This window comes from Gymnodraco acuticeps, unplaced genomic scaffold (genome assembly GCF_902827175.1).
Source record: "Gymnodraco acuticeps unplaced genomic scaffold, fGymAcu1.1, whole genome shotgun sequence".
Taxonomy (NCBI): domain Eukaryota; kingdom Metazoa; phylum Chordata; class Actinopteri; order Perciformes; family Bathydraconidae; genus Gymnodraco; species Gymnodraco acuticeps.
Genome location: NW_022989947.1, coordinates 929,861 through 947,234, shown reverse-complemented (window position 1 = coordinate 947,234; position 17,374 = coordinate 929,861). Strand labels below are relative to the sequence as shown.

Here is a 17,374-nt window from a genome sequence, read left to right as displayed (position 1 = left end):
AGGGACTGAAATAATACTGCCAATTTTGGTTACATTAAACCTCTGGCTTGAAGAGCCTTGACATTCCAGCAGATGGCGCTATGCTGCAATTGCTTTAATCCCTTTTAGTTTTTCGCATTGAGTAATTAAATAACAAGAACATGATTTAAATATCCTGCATTAACTGCCATTTAACCAAGCTTTTCATCTTAGGTCTAGTGTTTTCTTCTGGGTAGGGTTGGGAACCGAAACTCGGTTCCAGATGAGAACCGATAAGAAAATGCCGGGTACCGGGTACCCATACAAAATACACAATTTCGGTTCTGCTTAACGGTTCCTAAACGCGGTAGACCCTGTATTCCAGCGGGTCCGTCTGCACCGCGGTGCTGCGGTGACCCGGTGGAATACAGGGCGGACCTGGAGAATCACAGAACGGCCGGTCGTCAGCGGGCCGTTGACGGCCGGCTAGGTACGCTGACGGCCGGCACCGCCCTTAATTTTTTTAAACGGCATCATATAAATTGCGCTGACAGGCGACAGAGGTCCACAGTTGCCCCGCAGCGATGCTCCCCCGCCCTCCCGTAGACATTTCACGAGCTCAGTCACTTCATAACACCAAAGATAGGTCGCGGTAAACACTCTGAAGTGAGGCTCCACTACACTAAAAAAGAAAAGGCAAAGTGTAATGCCTGTTAATAGCTTGCCACAGGCATAGCTCAGTTAAAATAAAGCACAGCTATTGTGCAATACATTTGTATTGCATGTATATTTTTTAGTAACAATTTCAGTTAAAGCTTTTAAGAATAAATATATTTTTGTTATCTAAACGTTTGACCTCTTTATTTTACAATTTTGGAATCAAAACGGGGAATCGATAAGAACCGGAATCGATAAGAACCGGAATCGATAAGCAGAACCGGAATCGAAATCGGAATCGATAAATTTCAAACGATACCCATCCCTACTTCTGGGTGTATTGGTGAAACAGTATTTAAGATGATTACCGAATTAAACTTTTGTGAACACTTCAACACTGTTGTTAACAATATTTTAACTAAAACTACTGTTAATCTTAGCATGGATTAAAGCATTTGAGACAAGCAAAACAAGAGAGTCTGGTCAGCTTGTGTGCAGTTCAGTCCTCACACCCTCTTATCTCCGCCCCCCCTCAGTGGCCTGGCGAGCGGTGATTGACGGCGTCCTTGAGGCCCGCACAGGCTTCCACCTGAAGCAGCTGCCTCTGGGCGGGATGAGCGGGCCGCGGGTGCTCGGCGTCGTTCACGATGCCGTCATCTTCCTGTTGGAGCAGCTGCATGGTGCCGCTAACTGCAAACGCCATCGCTTCCGCTTCCACCGCTGCGAGAACATAGAGGAAGAGCTTCCTCTCAATCCAAGCGGCTGCGCTCGTACTGAAGTCTACACACGGTACAGTTTTTTTGTCATAACTGGAGTTAATTTGCTCAGGGTTGGTTTGTGTCTTCTTCTTGTTCAGTAATTTTTTGTTTTATTATTTCAATTCATTTTTTTTTTCTCATACTGATATTCTGAACAATCTGTGCGGTTGTATTTGCTGTAAAGTGTCTCTACTGTAGGCTATTTTTATTATATGTACAGCACTTTGGCTCGACCAAAAATCGTTTAGAAATGTGCTATATAAATAAAACTTGATTTAAATTTAAATTGCAACTCAAATTAATTAACTTTTTTCCCTATAATCAGGAAAGCGACTTTTGATATGTTCAACTTCCTGGCATCGCAGCACAGAGAGCTCCCTGTCATGGTGGGCCCCTTTGATGAAGAGGAGGATGAATTCCCACTTAAATCTTCCAGGTAAGAGGATTACATTAGTGGCACTTTATGATCCAAGCTTAAAAATCTTAACTTGAACAGTATTATTCCAGGTGGTAATTTATCTGCCCCTTGTCCATGGTAGGGCTGTACCCGAATATTCGTTTCGTTGGAGGACTATTCGGGTTTCAATTTCGTTATCGGATATTCGTTTTGTTTGTTTTTTCCCCGTTTTTTTTTCAAATGGAATTTATTGAAATCTCCAATATCAACGTAAGAGCTTGTGCCTCTTCAGGGGGTGCTAACACTTAACCATAAACGTTATCGTTTACTTTCTCCGTCTTTATATGTAGATATTACTTTTCTCCGTTAATCTCCGTCACGTTTCCAAAGCAACAACAACTTCCTGTCAACAGCGCTACATGTCCATAAATAGGAAGCCAAGCCAAATTACACTTAAGACATATACAACTGCAACGAAAGTAACAAACACAATGCGATATCCTTTTAAATTTCACAGAACACAAATTGGGTTACATTAACAAATAACTATAAAACAACAATACTGTAGAATAAGAAAATGAATGCCGTGAATACACCGAAATACACGTGTTGAGGCGGTTCGCTGCTGATTACTACGCCCCCCGCCCCCCCCCCGCGCGGGCCGAATATTCACTGCTTCAATTACTAGGGATGTAACGATATACCGAATATCGCGGTATCGCGGTAAATAAACGTCCCAATACCGTCGTGAGACTGACAAAATCTACCGCGATTTTTTTTTTTTATTAATTTTTTTATATATATATTTTTTTTTTTTACTTTTTTGTTTTAAACCTTTATTTAACCAGGTGGTCCCATTGAGATCATCGATCTCTTTTTCAAGAGAGACCTGTCCAACATGGCAGCAAGTAGGTTACAACATGAACATAAAACAACAGAACACAAAAGGACATCGTATTTACAGGGCTACATTTACACACCTAGAGACATTGACAAGTACCAACAGTATATTTATATCTCGCCCTGTCAATAAGCCGCACCTTCTTGGCAAAAACTGTATTGTTTTGAAGTGGTGGACAGAGTTGGGCGTTACAAAGTAACGCGTTACTGTAATAATATTATTTTTGTCAGTAACGGAGTAGTGTAACACGCTACTTTTATAATTCAGTAATCACACTACAGTTACTAACATTGCCCCGACACGCGTTACTTCGTTACTTACTAAAATCAGTCATAATAAAACCTCAACAAACACCTGCAAAGAACACATGCTAAGGTGAAGCTAACGCACAGCTATTTGTTGTTTGTTTATATCACGTAGTCTGTTCTTCTTCTCTGTTTTCCGGTTGTTGCCTGTTTTGAATGATGAATACACACTACCGCCGCCTGCTGGTAAGGAGAGTTATTGCCACTCACGCATGCGCAGTTCGTACGTGCTCGGCTGAAGTCTTTGCGGTGTCTGGTTCCAGTGCAACACATGGCCAACACGCAGGAGAACACGCCGACGCAACAGCGTGAGCAGAGATAGACTGCGCAAAATATACAGATATCAGGAGACAGAGGACAGCCATGGTCAGATAGGAAAACATTCAGGATCTGGATCAGTCTTATGCGACAATGGAAACTGAACTAAAGAGAACATTTGAAACTTTAGCAGTCTGCGTGATCTGCCTGCAGGGAGGGGCGGGCCCGCCCTGCGAGTAAAGTAACAAGTAAAGTAACGAGTAACTTTATGTAGAGAGTAACGAAGTAGTGTAATATATTACTTTTTTTAAAAGTAATATGTAATATATTACTTTTTTTTAGTAACGACCCCATCTCTGGTGGTGGAGAGACAATGCACAGTTTTACCCACTGCTGTCACCCATGGCCAAAGCATATCTCTCCGTCCCACTGAGGTGGCGTTAGACTTTTTCGCTGTCCGTCATTTTGACAGACAGGATCGTAAAATATCCGTCATAATCCCTTATTACCCGTCGGGTCTGAACAGTTCATAAGAGAGCACGCTCGTGAACTGTCAACAGGGGGGGGCGGTGTTATGCCGTGTGTGCATGCACCTCGCGGGAGCGCGCACAGCGTAAAGCAAAACCTCCCAGACATGTGTTGATCTGTACGGCAAAGTACGGTTTGGAAACTATATAATTTCCTTTTGGAGGGCATGCATAACACGGCATAACACCAGAGCCTCGCTGCGGGGAAACGTTGGCGCTGTTCCGAGTTTGTTCTAATCTGTCAAAATGACAGACTGCTTTCAGATTTTCCCGTCATTGATAAATAAAATATTCCGTTAACGCGACCACTGCTGTCCCAGCAACATCAGTACCAAGCGAGAGATGGATGGATGGATGGATGGATGGATGGATGGATGGATGATAAATAAAATATTCCGTTAACGCGACCACTGCTGTCCCAGCAACATCAGTACCAAGCGAGAGAGTTTTTTCCAGAGCAGGGGATATTGTAAATGCCCAAACATCCCAGTGTATAAATACCTGGAAATGTGGACATTCTCATATTCCTAAAAACCTGTCTGATGATGCTGAGTGAGTGACTAGTGAGTTTGAGTTGAGTTACTTGAAAAACTAAAGTGAAACTTGATTTATTTTATTGCAGGATCTGATTATTAAATGTCCTGTTTATTTGTGAGATGCAGTGGCACAAAGAAAATGCCTACTTTGTTTGGTAGTACTATAGGTACAAAAACACTGGTTTTCTTGTTCCAGTCTGTTACTGTCACTTTGTTTTTGACACTTTAAAATACTGCTATCCTACTAAAATGCTGTACAAATCAGATTTATTATGTAATAAAGAAACATTTTCCGAGTAAAAACATATTTTATTGAAACATTTTTATTTTTATTTATTTTTTATTATTCAATATCGCGATAAATACCGTACCGTGGACTTGTTATCGCGATATTATCGTACCGTGAGTTTTTGGTATCGTTACATCCCTACTGATTACTACCGAATATCCGGTGCCCGAAAAATGGTATTCGGGACATCATGGGTATGGTGACGTCATCCTTTCTGTGTCTCACTCCTACAGGCGAGCCACCAGCAGTGAGCTTCCCATGGCAATGAGATTCAGACACCTGGAAAAAATCTCCAAAGAAGCAGTAGGAGTTTACAGGTTAAAAAAAAACGACAAAAAGACAATTTCATTAATGTCCAAAATATCATTTGTTAAAATGTATTTAACTGATCCTAATCTGAAATCCTCTCTTAGATCTGAAATTCATGGTCGCGGCCTTTTCTGCAAAAGAAACATCGAGGCTGGCGAGATGGTGATCGAGTACGCTGGCACCGTCATTCGCTCTGTGCTGACTGATAAGCGGGAGAAATATTATGACGGCAAGGTTAGAAAACACACACACTATTATACTGTGTTAGTCTTCATAATCACACTCAACTTATTATACAATATTCAGCAGAACTTAAGGGGTAAGGTTAGAAAAACAGGGTGGAATAAATGAAAGATAGTATGGTATAATGTATTTCATATATTTCCTTTTACAACTGCCTGGCAATTACAGCATAATAGCACACGGAAAATGCAACGTACATGGAATCTCAAACTGTTTATTTACATAATTAACATCTAAGCTTTTTGAAAATATGGTCTGGAAAAAAAAGTCTGTACATTTCTAAAAGTATGTTATTCCAAAACAGAAAAGATTTGTCCAAAACCTGATAAAAGTCCAGAAAATGTTGATATCCAACACTCGTAACTCACACTAACATAATCTAGATTGATGGATTGCTCTAAAGTTAAGAGTAAATATATGTATTTTAGATTTTGGGCTCAACAGTACCTTTTTTTATTCTTTAAGATGTTCCATGTACTGAAAATGTGAAATGTGATGGTTTCATCTCCCTCCCTCAGGGAATCGGCTGTTACATGTTCCGCATCGACGACTTCGACGTGGTTGACGCGACGATGCAAGGCAACGCGGCTCGCTTCATCAACCACTCCTGCGAGCCCAACTGCTACTCTCGCGTCATCAACGTCGACGGACGCAAGCACATCGTCATCTTCGCCCTGAGGAAGATCCACCGGGGCGAAGAACTCACCTACGACTACAAGTTCCCCATCGAGGACGAGAAGAGCAAGCTGCACTGCAACTGCTCGACGAGGCGCTGCCGTCGCTTCCTGAACTAGTACAACACACACTCACACACAACGCACAAATAGCCATCTTGACAAATGCATTTGAACTCAGGAGGCTGACTCTGATGAACTGATGAAGGCGACTGTTGTGACGTAGCCATGAGAGGGAATTCTTTGATACACAGATCTGCTTTGCTTTCTTGGAAACATAATTTATAGACTGGTGGAGGACATTGCTGTCCCCTGAACTGCTGTGAACCAGATTAGAGCCATATGTTTCTGATGAGTACTATTTAGGTCAATGCTGGAGTGTTGGTCTGTGAGAAAGTGCAGTTAAATTAAGGACAATGCACCTTTTTTGGGGGATTTTTGTACCGTTTCACCATCTCATACACACATTCTTACTTTTTTACATTGAATTTGTCTGGAGCCTCTGCTAGAAGGCAATTATTACCAGCTACAAACAGTGCAAGCTAAGATAGCCCGATTGCAGCTATTACTGTTATGCTGGTATATTTGTAAATACAAGGTCACAGAGGCGGATGAGGAGAATTTATTCAGCACCTTACTTTGACACGACCTTCTCCAGCAGCAGGAGGGACGTTCAAACACATTCATCTCCAGGCAACTTTAGTGCAGCTGCGTTTTAACTTCAGTCTGGAGACCACAAGGTGCTGGGGACATTTAACCCAAAAGGTAGTTTTAATATAGTTACTCAAACCCTTTTCCCCCCCCTCAGTTGAAATGTCCTGTTTTTATTTGTGACGGCAGAAATGCTGTGATCTAAATGCTTTTATCCCGCAATTACTGTCTGTTCTTTATCTCTTAATTTGTAATGTTTGTGTATTTGAGGTCTATAAGGGAGAGTTCCCTGGTGAAGCCAGGGTTCAAACTGAATATAATGATTTTGCTCCGGTGAGTCCCTTATACACCTTTTTGTATTTTTGTATATTTGAACAATAAATGTATATTCAACAAGCTGATGGAAATAAATGTGTTTGAGCTTTTAACTTTCTCTTTGTAAGTTGAGGTTGAATTTATAAACCGAAGCTATTGCTGAGTTAATCAAAGTTTAACTTACATTTCACATCCTCTTGTCTCTCACAGTTGTACTACCTCAAATATATTATGAAGCAAGATTTAATGAATTTGACGACACATTTGGTAAAATAAAGATTCCTTATTGTTCAGTTTCCAATCATTACTTCTTGATAAAACAAATAACATCAATAATAATTATTGCTATTCTGCCTGCGACCTACCCCTTTGTGCAGCTGAGTTTAGCTCCTGGATCTAGAGAGATTTGAGACATTTTAGTTAAAAGGCTGAATGCTGTGGAAATATGTTTTCTTTTATTTATTGACACGCAAAGCTTTGTTACTCAATTGGCTTATTATGGATCCTTGCTTGTACAAAATTGTATAAAGAATTTCTAAACCTGTTAAATATTTTTTTACCTTCCATTTATTTTTTAATTTATGTTCAATAAAAATTGGAAATGTTAAAATGTGCCTTGGATTTTCATATGATTTCAAATCAGTAAACATATTTTTTTAATGGAGATGATTAAGTGAACATGTGCTGTATAAATACCCATATACATTTTAAATGTGTCTAATATTTTTTACATTTATGGTATTTTTTCCTGATAGCGGAACCAAGAAATCTACAGATCAGTGATAAACTAAAGAACATTTAAAAAAACAATACAAAAGTGTAAGGGTGTTAACCTGCAGCAGGTTTGTGCTCAATGGCAAAGCCTCTAAAGTCTGCTGACTGTTTGAAATATATGTCTTCAGTTTGTTTTATATCTGGTGACGGAGGATTCATAGCAGAATTATATTAATCTTTAACAAACTATTTAGAATCCTCTATTGTCCTGTTTCATTACATGAGTGTTATTTAAAGGGGCCCTGTTGTGCTTTTTGATGTTTTCTCTTTCCTGTAGTGTGTTAGTAGGTTTTCTTGCATGTAAAGCAGGGGTGTCCAAACTACGGCCCGGGGGCCATTTTGAATAGGCCCTCAGCAAATTCAAAAAGTATAATGACTTGAGTATAATAAACTTCTGCTTGTCTTATATTGTACTTCTTAAATATATATGTTCAAAATATATTACACAGTATTCATGTGTTAAAAATACCACTTTTCAAATAAATTCAGTCAATTAAAGTTGAAAACATGTAAAGCCAAATAACACATTTACGTAGCAACCTTGAAATATACCCTTCATATTTCCTCTTATAAGCGATCTGAAGCTTCTGTTTCAAGGAATGAGCTGCTAACAAGATAAATGAAACCCTATGGAGAGCTGTGATGTAGGCTGTTTTTTTTCTTACAGCATTTTCAAGTTTACCTACATTGGATTGATTTTTCCAACTTATAACTTAACTTATGAGGCGATATACCTCACCTCTGGGAGGGGCCCATTCCTTCATATATCTTTCTGTATGTGGCTCCTCAGTTTGGACACCCCTGATGTAAAGTGTCTGCAAAGGCTAAAATCCCAAAGTTCATGCCAGTTATCTGGGCTGTGGTTTCAGACAGAGGGTGAAAAGAGTGGCTGCAGCCAAAATACCTTTTTGAACATTAAAGCATGTAAACATGTCACAGTAGAAGCACAAACTTAAAAAACAACTATAAAAAACATTAGCATAATAGTTCCCCTTAATTTATTGACGATTTCACTTAATTTGTCACCTATCTGTATGCACAAGTATTTCCTTTACGTTGTTCCTTTTTTCCAGCGTTGCTGTAGTTTTGGAAAGAAAGTCTTATCAGGTTTGAGTGGATCACTGATAAACCTATTGAATGTTCCTGCAGCGAACTGCTGAGTAAGGAGCACCTGCTCAACTGCTGTCTCACATATTATTGACAGATAAGAAATGTGACATCAGTTCAGTGCACATCAGCATCTAAAACTGGACTCCATTAATTCTCAAAAGTGCTGGCGTCTGGGAAAAGGTTTCATATTCATTATCTACATGATCATGATATATGTATAACTTAAATATCTGTGATGGTTAATCGATGTTTTACTTACAAATATATAACTCTGTACCTGGTAAAAAACGGACTATTTTAAATGTCTCTTAATGTTGAGTTCCCTATTCTTGATTTTTCTCTCCTTTTAAATGTTTTGTGTGTGTTTTCAGTTGTATTCACACTGCTGCCTACCTTAGCCAGGTCTCCTTGAACACACATACAAACACATATTCACGAGTTCTGATCTACTCAATAAAATGCACATAAAACATACAAATACCTAATTGCTGAACACATAACTAGTTTTTTTTTTAAACAGAGTTTAATCTATTAGTTCTGATGTCGTTCAAGGTCTTTTTGTTGCCTGCAGCCATATGGCTCTTTCCCAGAACAGTTTTGCATTTTACCTTCCCGACCTTGAGAAATGTGCGAATGTAAAGAGCATGAGGCGTATATAAAGAGTTACAGGCTGAACTTTCTATGACATTCAAAAGATAAGTTACCATGAAGGCCCTGATATTCCTGGCTCTGCTTGGAGCAGTGTGTAAGAGACTTGCCGATCACTTTTTATTTCTCTGGTTTTGATAAATGAATATTTCTGGACCTTATAGTTTAAAACAATACTTTTAACATATTAATGGTTTTGTTTATTTTTGTATTCATGTTAATAAAGTGACCTAATGTGCTGTTTCAGTTGCTGCTGAGGAGGAGAAGGTTGTTGGCGGGTACGAGTGTCCCAGAAACTCGGTTCCCTACCAGGTGTCTCTGAACGCTGGATACCACTTCTGCGGAGGATCCCTCATCTCCAGCCAGTGGGTGGTGTCTGCTGCTCACTGCTACATGTCGTAAGTACAGGAAGTCACAACGTTTTCCCCCTGAAACCCGAGTCTGGAATAATACTTTTTCCTCATCAGGCAGATTTTTTCTTGTAACCTCAATCCCTGGTTATTTTTTGAAAATCTTAAATAAGGTAATCAATCATAACGTCCCGCTGCATAAGAAAAGGAGAAACCGAAAGATGTTGTGAGTTGGTTCTTTTGTACATTTCTGTATTTTTTCAATATAATTATATGTTTTGCTACTCTGCTATGATGGCAAGCTGGAGTTACACCAACTAGAGTTAATGCTTTATAATCACAGTCAGTCAAAAACTTAATAAATCTGAAATTAGATATACAGTATGCATTTTTTTGTATTGGAAAAGCATTCGTTTAACATTCATAATTTTACAAAACATAAATATTACTGCAAGTAGATTCACATGTAAAACCAACATGTTTCAGTATATTTGATAACCATTTTATGTGTGGCTCTCCAATAATTTTATTTTATAACATCAGCTTTCATTATTTATAATTGTAGCTTAGAAATTACAATAAGCAAAAGAGAAGTTAGATGCGATAACATATTTTAAATCACATTACATTCTTCCATCAGGCCGAATAAGTCTAACCTCGAAGGTTTAGTCTACTCAGTCCACTTAGTGCAAACCCGTGGAAAAGAATCTTGGGAATTTGAAGGAAGACTTCAACCTTTCCAAAATATATATTTCATATATTATTTATATCCGTTTATCAATAGTGTGGCTCTGAATTAAGCCACTTCCTTTTGACAGACTTGCTGCCTGCTGCTAGAAGTTTTGTATATGTTTATCATTGATAATCCACCCTTTAAATGAGATCCACTGATGTATGTGACTCCAAATACATTATGATTGTAATTCATTTGAAATATTTCTAAACGTAACTTTCATAATTCCTCCAGTCGTATCCAGGTTCGCCTTGGCGAGCACAATATCGCTGCGAACGAGGGCACGGAGCAGTGGATCGATGGAGTCAAGATGATCAAGCACCCACAGTACAACAGCTACAACCTGGACAACGACATCATGCTGATCAAACTGAGCCGCCCCGCCACCCTCAACAGCAACGTCCAGACCGTGGCCCTGCCCAACCGCTGCCCCCAGGCTGACGAGAACTGCATGGTGTCCGGCTGGGGCAACCTCTCCGCCAACGGAGGTAAGGGATGACTCATGCCCAGGGTTATTTACAGTTACACAATCGCATAACAAAACACATGTAATTATAATCAGTCACTAAGAAAACATATGTAGTTCACATTTTTTTGATTGGTGATTCAAGGAGTTACATCCGGAAATATTATTTTCAGTAAAAAACGTTAATTAAAAAATATAGCAGTTTTTTTGCTCTATTCCCATCTTAATTCCGGTTAAATACAAATTTGACAGCAATTAAAACATTTTGTGGAGCTTTATCGCCCAGTTAAAAAAATTGTTAAAACCTTATCCCGAAGTAATCAAATACAACTCAGGAAAAAAATTAAGAGACCACTCAAAATTGTTCTTAAATCTCAATCTCTACATGTATGGCAGCCATTCCATTCCAGTGTCTGTTGAATGCCAACACAGGGAAATGTTGTCAGTAGTTTACAGAATAAAAACAAATGTCATTTCACTCAAATAGTAAAACCAGAGAAACTTATAATGCTGCAGTGGTTTCCAGAGCTGTATATATAAGGATTAATTTGCAAAATGGGAGTCATTTAACTTTCCATTGAAAAATGAAGTCATCTTACTTCACTCATAATATTTGAATATTGGCAGATACAGTAACTGAGACTTTCCTTCCTGCTCCACAGACAACTTCCCTGACAGGCTGCAGTGTCTGAGGCAGCCCATCATCGATGACAGGATCTGCAAGAACGCCTACCCCCACCTCCTCACCGACAACATGCTTTGCTCCGGATTCATGAGCGGAGGTGCCAGCAGCTGCCAAGTGAGTCGGACTGAACCACAGTGAACACACAGGGGTCAGGATGTGCAGGAGTGTGCATTTCTTCCAGCAGTACACAGACACACTATAGCACTTATTTCACTGAGAATTTAGATGATATACTCCTTCAATGCAAATGCTGCATGAATCCACTCTAAAATCCTTTAATTATAAAACAGATACGTTTTCAGTGTATCCGTTTTTAATTCACACCACTGCCACTGCTGTGTCTGTATTGATGACTGCAGGAAGATGATGCAACAGTATTGCAAGAGACATTTGAATTCACTGGACATCCTTCATTTTTTCAGCAGAGACCGATAATTACATGTTTCTCATGGCATACACTGATTAAATATCCGATCATTTAAAAAAAAATGTCGTCTTTGAAAATAAGTTGATAACCTGTAAAAGTTATTAGTGCCATAAGGTAAAAAAGGCCAAGATGCAGCGAGCAAAGAAAGATGATAATTCCACAGCTTTGAACTTACTGAATCCAACCAACCTATTAGTATCTATTGGTAACAAAAGAAAAACAGTTCTGACTCTGCAAATTATTATACATTTTAGTAAATTAGAGTGTGTAGATTTTGGGCGTTTTAATTAAAAACAACTTGGTATATGAACGGCTGATCATTGACAGGTTATAATTAAATTAGCGGAACAATAAATAATAATGTAAATTGATAATCCTTTTGCCCTGAACCCGATATATATAGTTCACCCCTAGGTTTTTATATTTATATGATCAATGTGACTTGAAAGAAGCTTAAAGATTACAGATGCTGTGGGTACAATTGGATGATGATGAACATACAGTATATGATATACGTATTAAGCAGCATATAAAATAATAAAGAGATGTATTTCTGTGAAAAATAATCTCTCAATCCACAACTTTCAACCACCTGCAGCAGTTTTTCATTATAGAGCAAACATCTGTCAACATATTTTCATTCATAGGCTACAAGTTATATGGGTATTACATGTCATTCCATGTGATCTTCTTTTGAAACCTTCAGAAAGACAGTTTGAATGCAATGCCTGCCATGTACCGTGTTTGTACTATTACAGTAAAATGTAAACCTGTGTCTTCTTCTGCTTGTGTTGCAGGGAGACTCTGGTGGTCCTCTGGTGTGTAACGGTCAGCTGCAGGGGGTCGTGTCCTGGGGTTATGACTGCGCCATGCAGGGACATCCCAGCGTCTACGCCCGAGTGTGCCGCTACAACAGCTGGATCAGCAGCACCATGTCCAACAACTAAACACACAGTCGCCCATACATCCACATGCAAGCTGACTTTGTAACACCATACTGTTGTTATATTTGTATTTTTTTCATATACAACTTATGAATCACATGTTAAGGCATAATATTCAAAAGAATCAGACAAATAAAAAATATTTCATTAGCATTCCCCAAATCTGTTTTGTTTAATACATTGAGTTTCAAAGTTATTGTCAACTAAACATGCTTTGTGTTTTAACTTATTTTTAACTTATTCTGTTCTCTCACAAGGCCACTACTGTCTTGAGATTCATTTTTAAACTATACATTTTGGCAAAACAGCCAAGTATAATAGTTAATTTGTACTAATTTTACTATAGACACATGCATGTCTACAAAATGCTTCCTGCACTCTGGGCAATGGAGTGATATGTGAGACAAGTAACTTGTGTAAATAAGAAGTAAGGCATAACTGCATTTTATTTGCCTTTGCATGAGTTTCTTTGATAGTTATTTATAAACGTTGCTGTTTCTTGTTCACTGAGTAAATCTAAACATACAGAGGAACAGATACTGACAGCAGAGGGGAGAGCCATGCAGCCATATTAAACAGGAAAGCATGCGCATGGGTCATAAATATATTTAGGGATGGCAAGACAGTATATATCAAACTTAAGGACATAAGTACCAGCAATATATGGCATAGATTTGGCCTAATCGTAATTATAATTTGCAACAAAAAAAAGTGCCCCAATGAAGGCATCATTTGACACCATGAGTATAAATCCCACGTGGTATATACTTATACAGTATGGACATGCATGTACTTAGGTAAGGCTGAAGTAATCAATATTCCCATTGTTGATTAATAAAGAAATAATGTTTTTGTTTAACTGTTAAGTCTCTAAAATGAAGGAAAATACACATTCTGTCATCCAGTTGCTTATTATTTCTGAGCAATCTGAGAGGCAAATCCTTGAGATTAGAGAAGATGGAATATACCAATTTCCAACATTCATATTCAGTGAAACAATTAATGAATATACTAATCGTTTCAGCTGTGGCAGCAGATGAATCAATGCAAGGGGAAACACTGGCAGTGTGACCAACCTGCTCTGGTGTAAAACCACTTGTCATCGCAAGGAGCCAGCTCCTTGTGTCTGGCAGGCTTCAGTGTCAACCCATTCTGGGATCTTCAGTTGGCCAAACCTGAAAAATCAATTATGATTTTATGTGATGAACCAGCTGACTGGACCGTTTTCTCAAACAACATGAGGCAAATGAAAATGGGATTTATTCAACACATATGTATGGAATTTTAAGTTATTACTGTGTGCAGGGGCGCACTGATGGGGCAGGACCAACAAATAATAATAGGGCAATGGCTGCATGCAGTTTTCTCTATACTAGGAAGGTCCTTGTATAGAGTACATTTTTTTTACTGTGTAATACTACTTTAACTCAAGTTAACAATCTAAGTACTTCTTGCACCACCGCTTCCATCTGATTTTCAGATGCATTTAATAAGCTTGATACAGAGAAATGAATAGCGAAAACAATTTAAGATATGGTTTCCTTGATTAAAATGTCGACATTGTATTTCACTAGTTCTAAATATTACTACACTTACAGCCGTAAATAAATCAGAGACAATGCATTTCCTTGTTGTTAAATTTGCGGCAGACTTGGTGCTGTCTTTCTCCTCCTGTCACATTATCTATACCCTGTATGCCAGTGATGATTGACGTATGCCATGTTGTCTGTAGCCAGGTCCTCTTCTGGGAGTCTGTGACATTTAGCAGGCTCTAAAGGAAACTGCAGTGCCAGGTTTCTGCCGCAGCATCCCTGCTGACTCCCAGGCTGTTACTGTGATTTCTCGCATCCATTGTAGCCCACATACAATATTTTCTAACCACATTTGCTTTTTTATTCCTTTCACACTGCCCTCTGCAGGCCCAATACACTTTACACATTATCCAATTCCAATTTATCAAGTGCATCTTTTTAATATCTTTCAATTTAAAATTCCTTGACTGACTTTATTTAGTTGAATACACTTAATAGTTAATATTTGTGTCTGTAAACAACATCATTAATTAATTCTTAATTTTAAGATACTTATAATGTATAAACTATGCATCTTTTCATGTAAAACCTCTGGTTAGGATCAATACAGTATTATCTTATCTATAAATAAAAAATTACCACTAAATTACCACTATACTATAATATTTGGGTTACAAAAACGTCAACCAAAAGTGCCTAAAATTCTTTTTTGACAAATCCGAAACATAATTTCAGGAGCAGCCATGCGTAACAATGCTCCAATAATATCTGCAAACATTGTGCTGTAGTAGGCTACATCAGTCAGGACTAGGAGGGCATTAAGAAAGGAAACATGTATTCAAGTACACCACTATTTGCAGGAACATTTGACTAGAATCAAACCGACCAACTTCTCTGATCATGAGAAATAGTTTTGACCTACAAAGCTATGTGGAAGTCAACAATCAAGCACATTTCTGATTTTGTTGATATTTATACAAAAGTATATGAAACCTAATACCTAGGATGTAAGGTATTCTCAATATTATATTTAGTTTTTAGGTGTATGTCAAGGTTGTGTGATTGGTTGTTTCTTTGGTCCAGATATTATACGAAATATTGAATAAGTACACTTGTGTGTTGGGCCCTTTTTGTTCAATTTGCATACAGCCTTTGTAATTGGACAGGTGGATATCAGCCATTTCATCATTTCTGAGGTGAGCTTACAGAACCTTCACAAACTCCTGCTGCTGGTTGACATCTTTCACCTTGACACATTAAAGACAGACTGGTGAGCTCAAATTTAATTTATACTTGTATCATAATGCCTTTTTAGAACTACGCTACGCCCGTCGCAGCCGTTGGAAAGGCTGACACTTTTGCTAGCTAGCTGCTAGCTAATATAGCTAAAATAGTGAGCGGTTAGCTTACGTTAGCCAAAGTTACTGATAGCAGTCATGACATAATATGCTCTATCAGTTACCGACACATACGCCTCTCAATTTATGAATTAATACAATATATCTTCCTTTTCATATACACTCCAAAGCCATGTGGTCGGGTTTTGGATGTAGGTTTGTCTCACTTTAAGCCATGGCAGCTAATGCAGCTGGAGGATGGATTCTGAGGCGGGAGGGAGGGAGATTGCCCGATTTAAATGGATGATAGCCTGAAATGACCTCCATAGCAGCTCCAAATTCCTCCTAACCCAGCCTTTAAACCAAAATAACTCCACCACTGACGGTAATATGAATTGTATATTTAATTTGCATAGCCTGCCTCGAGTTCGTGTCAAATGGTGGTTTAAACAATGTTTAATGAGCTTCTTCACCGTGATGGTGTATGAACTATTCCCATTGTTTCCCAGCAGAGGGTAGTGTTGTTGTGGCACCCATTTCACATCATCTCTGGTTAAAACCATGGTTAAAACAGACCCTATGAAGACTTTTCAAGAAGTGTGCTGCAGTCAGTTTACGAGAAGGCAACTTCATGAGAAAACAGCACCAGTGAGAAACATTTTACTTTGGCTTCTTTTATTTTCAACCAACCAGGAGCCTTAGCTGCCTACATATTATACAGTCTAACTGCATCTTTGATTTGACTTGCTTAGAGTGCTTATGGATTTAAACAAATGACGAATTCATGTCTATCATAATATATTTGAAATTATGACCTTTGATAACACTTTTCATAAAATCTACTTGCATGTTTGTCATGCCATCTTTTTGTTGTGTTCCAAGGTAGAAAGTAATGCATTATGCAGTGACTACTATGAGGGTGTTATCAATAAAATACATCGTACCTGGCCCGAATGTAGTAATGTCTAAAGATAGCAAATAGATGAAGCTTCATAACCAATTGACATACATGTTCAGTAGCTCTCTTGTCCTGCCATGACCCGCCTTTTTCTTATTTGGTCTCACCTGATAAAATATTAGTAACATTTATTAAATCATCTCAAAGCATTATAATGCCACTCTCAACATCTGCAGGAAACTTGTGGCAAAACATAAAATTATTTTATTTCTAAAGATCACTTATTTCAAAAGCCTCTCAAGGTCACAGTATGTCAGTTTTACTCAGCTTTTTACTGTATAACATTTTAACACAATGGCATATATGCCAACCTTCATCCCAATAGTATTGTTATTTATTCTGACTTGTTGCCACGTAGAGTAGAACATATAGAAAGTTTAAAAATGTTTGTGACCAGCGAATGCAAACCTGACAATATTAATTGTCTATCAGAATTATAATATTTTATTTTTCTATGAATTCAAAAGTAAAAAAATAAAATACGATCTGAGCCAAGTCTGACGTGTGCATGTCACAATTGCAGGCTTGCGCTAAAGATTGAGTAATAACTTGCCAAATAAAAAACAACCGATTAATTGTGTACTTTTTGTAATCTTTGGTGAAAATACCAAACATTAGCTTGTAATAGCTTC

General features: G+C 38.3%; 2 protein-coding genes across 3 annotated transcripts in view; both read left to right on the top strand.

The window, feature by feature from the left end:
* kmt2ba (lysine (K)-specific methyltransferase 2Ba) overlaps positions 1–6,859 on the top strand; it is a 35,521-nt gene extending 28,662 nt beyond the window's left edge. Inside the window, exons 32-36 of one of the 2 annotated variants that reach the window (XM_034210479.1) lie at positions 1,152–1,404; positions 1,699–1,809; positions 4,820–4,903; positions 5,000–5,129; positions 5,657–6,859. In XM_034210479.1, coding sequence (XP_034066370.1) covers positions 1,152–1,404; positions 1,699–1,809; positions 4,820–4,903; positions 5,000–5,129; positions 5,657–5,932 — 854 coding nt within the window. In that variant the 3' untranslated portion in view covers positions 5,933–6,859. The remainder of the gene's footprint in view (positions 1–1,151; positions 1,405–1,698; positions 1,810–4,819; positions 4,904–4,999; positions 5,130–5,656) is intronic. The other variant, XM_034210480.1, reaches the window with a different exon arrangement.
* Positions 6,860–7,332: 473 nt separating this feature from the next.
* LOC117542675 (trypsin-3-like) lies at positions 7,333–13,781 on the top strand. The gene is made up of 4 exons (XM_034210481.1): positions 7,333–9,708; positions 10,628–10,881; positions 11,522–11,658; positions 12,769–13,781. The coding sequence occupies exons 1-4, from the start codon at positions 9,704–9,706 to the stop codon at positions 12,916–12,918; spliced, it is 546 nt and encodes a 181-aa protein (XP_034066372.1). The 5' UTR covers positions 7,333–9,703; the 3' UTR covers positions 12,919–13,781.
* Positions 13,782–17,374: the final 3,593 nt, after the last annotated feature.

Coding starts and splice junctions, on each gene's coding strand:
- LOC117542675 (XM_034210481.1), top strand. Junction 10,882..11,521: donor CAACCTCTCCGCCAACGGAG/GTAAGGGATGAC, acceptor CCTGCTCCACAG/ACAACTTCCCTGACAGGCTG. Junction 11,659..12,768: donor GAGGTGCCAGCAGCTGCCAA/GTGAGTCGGACT, acceptor CTTGTGTTGCAG/GGAGACTCTGGTGGTCCTCT.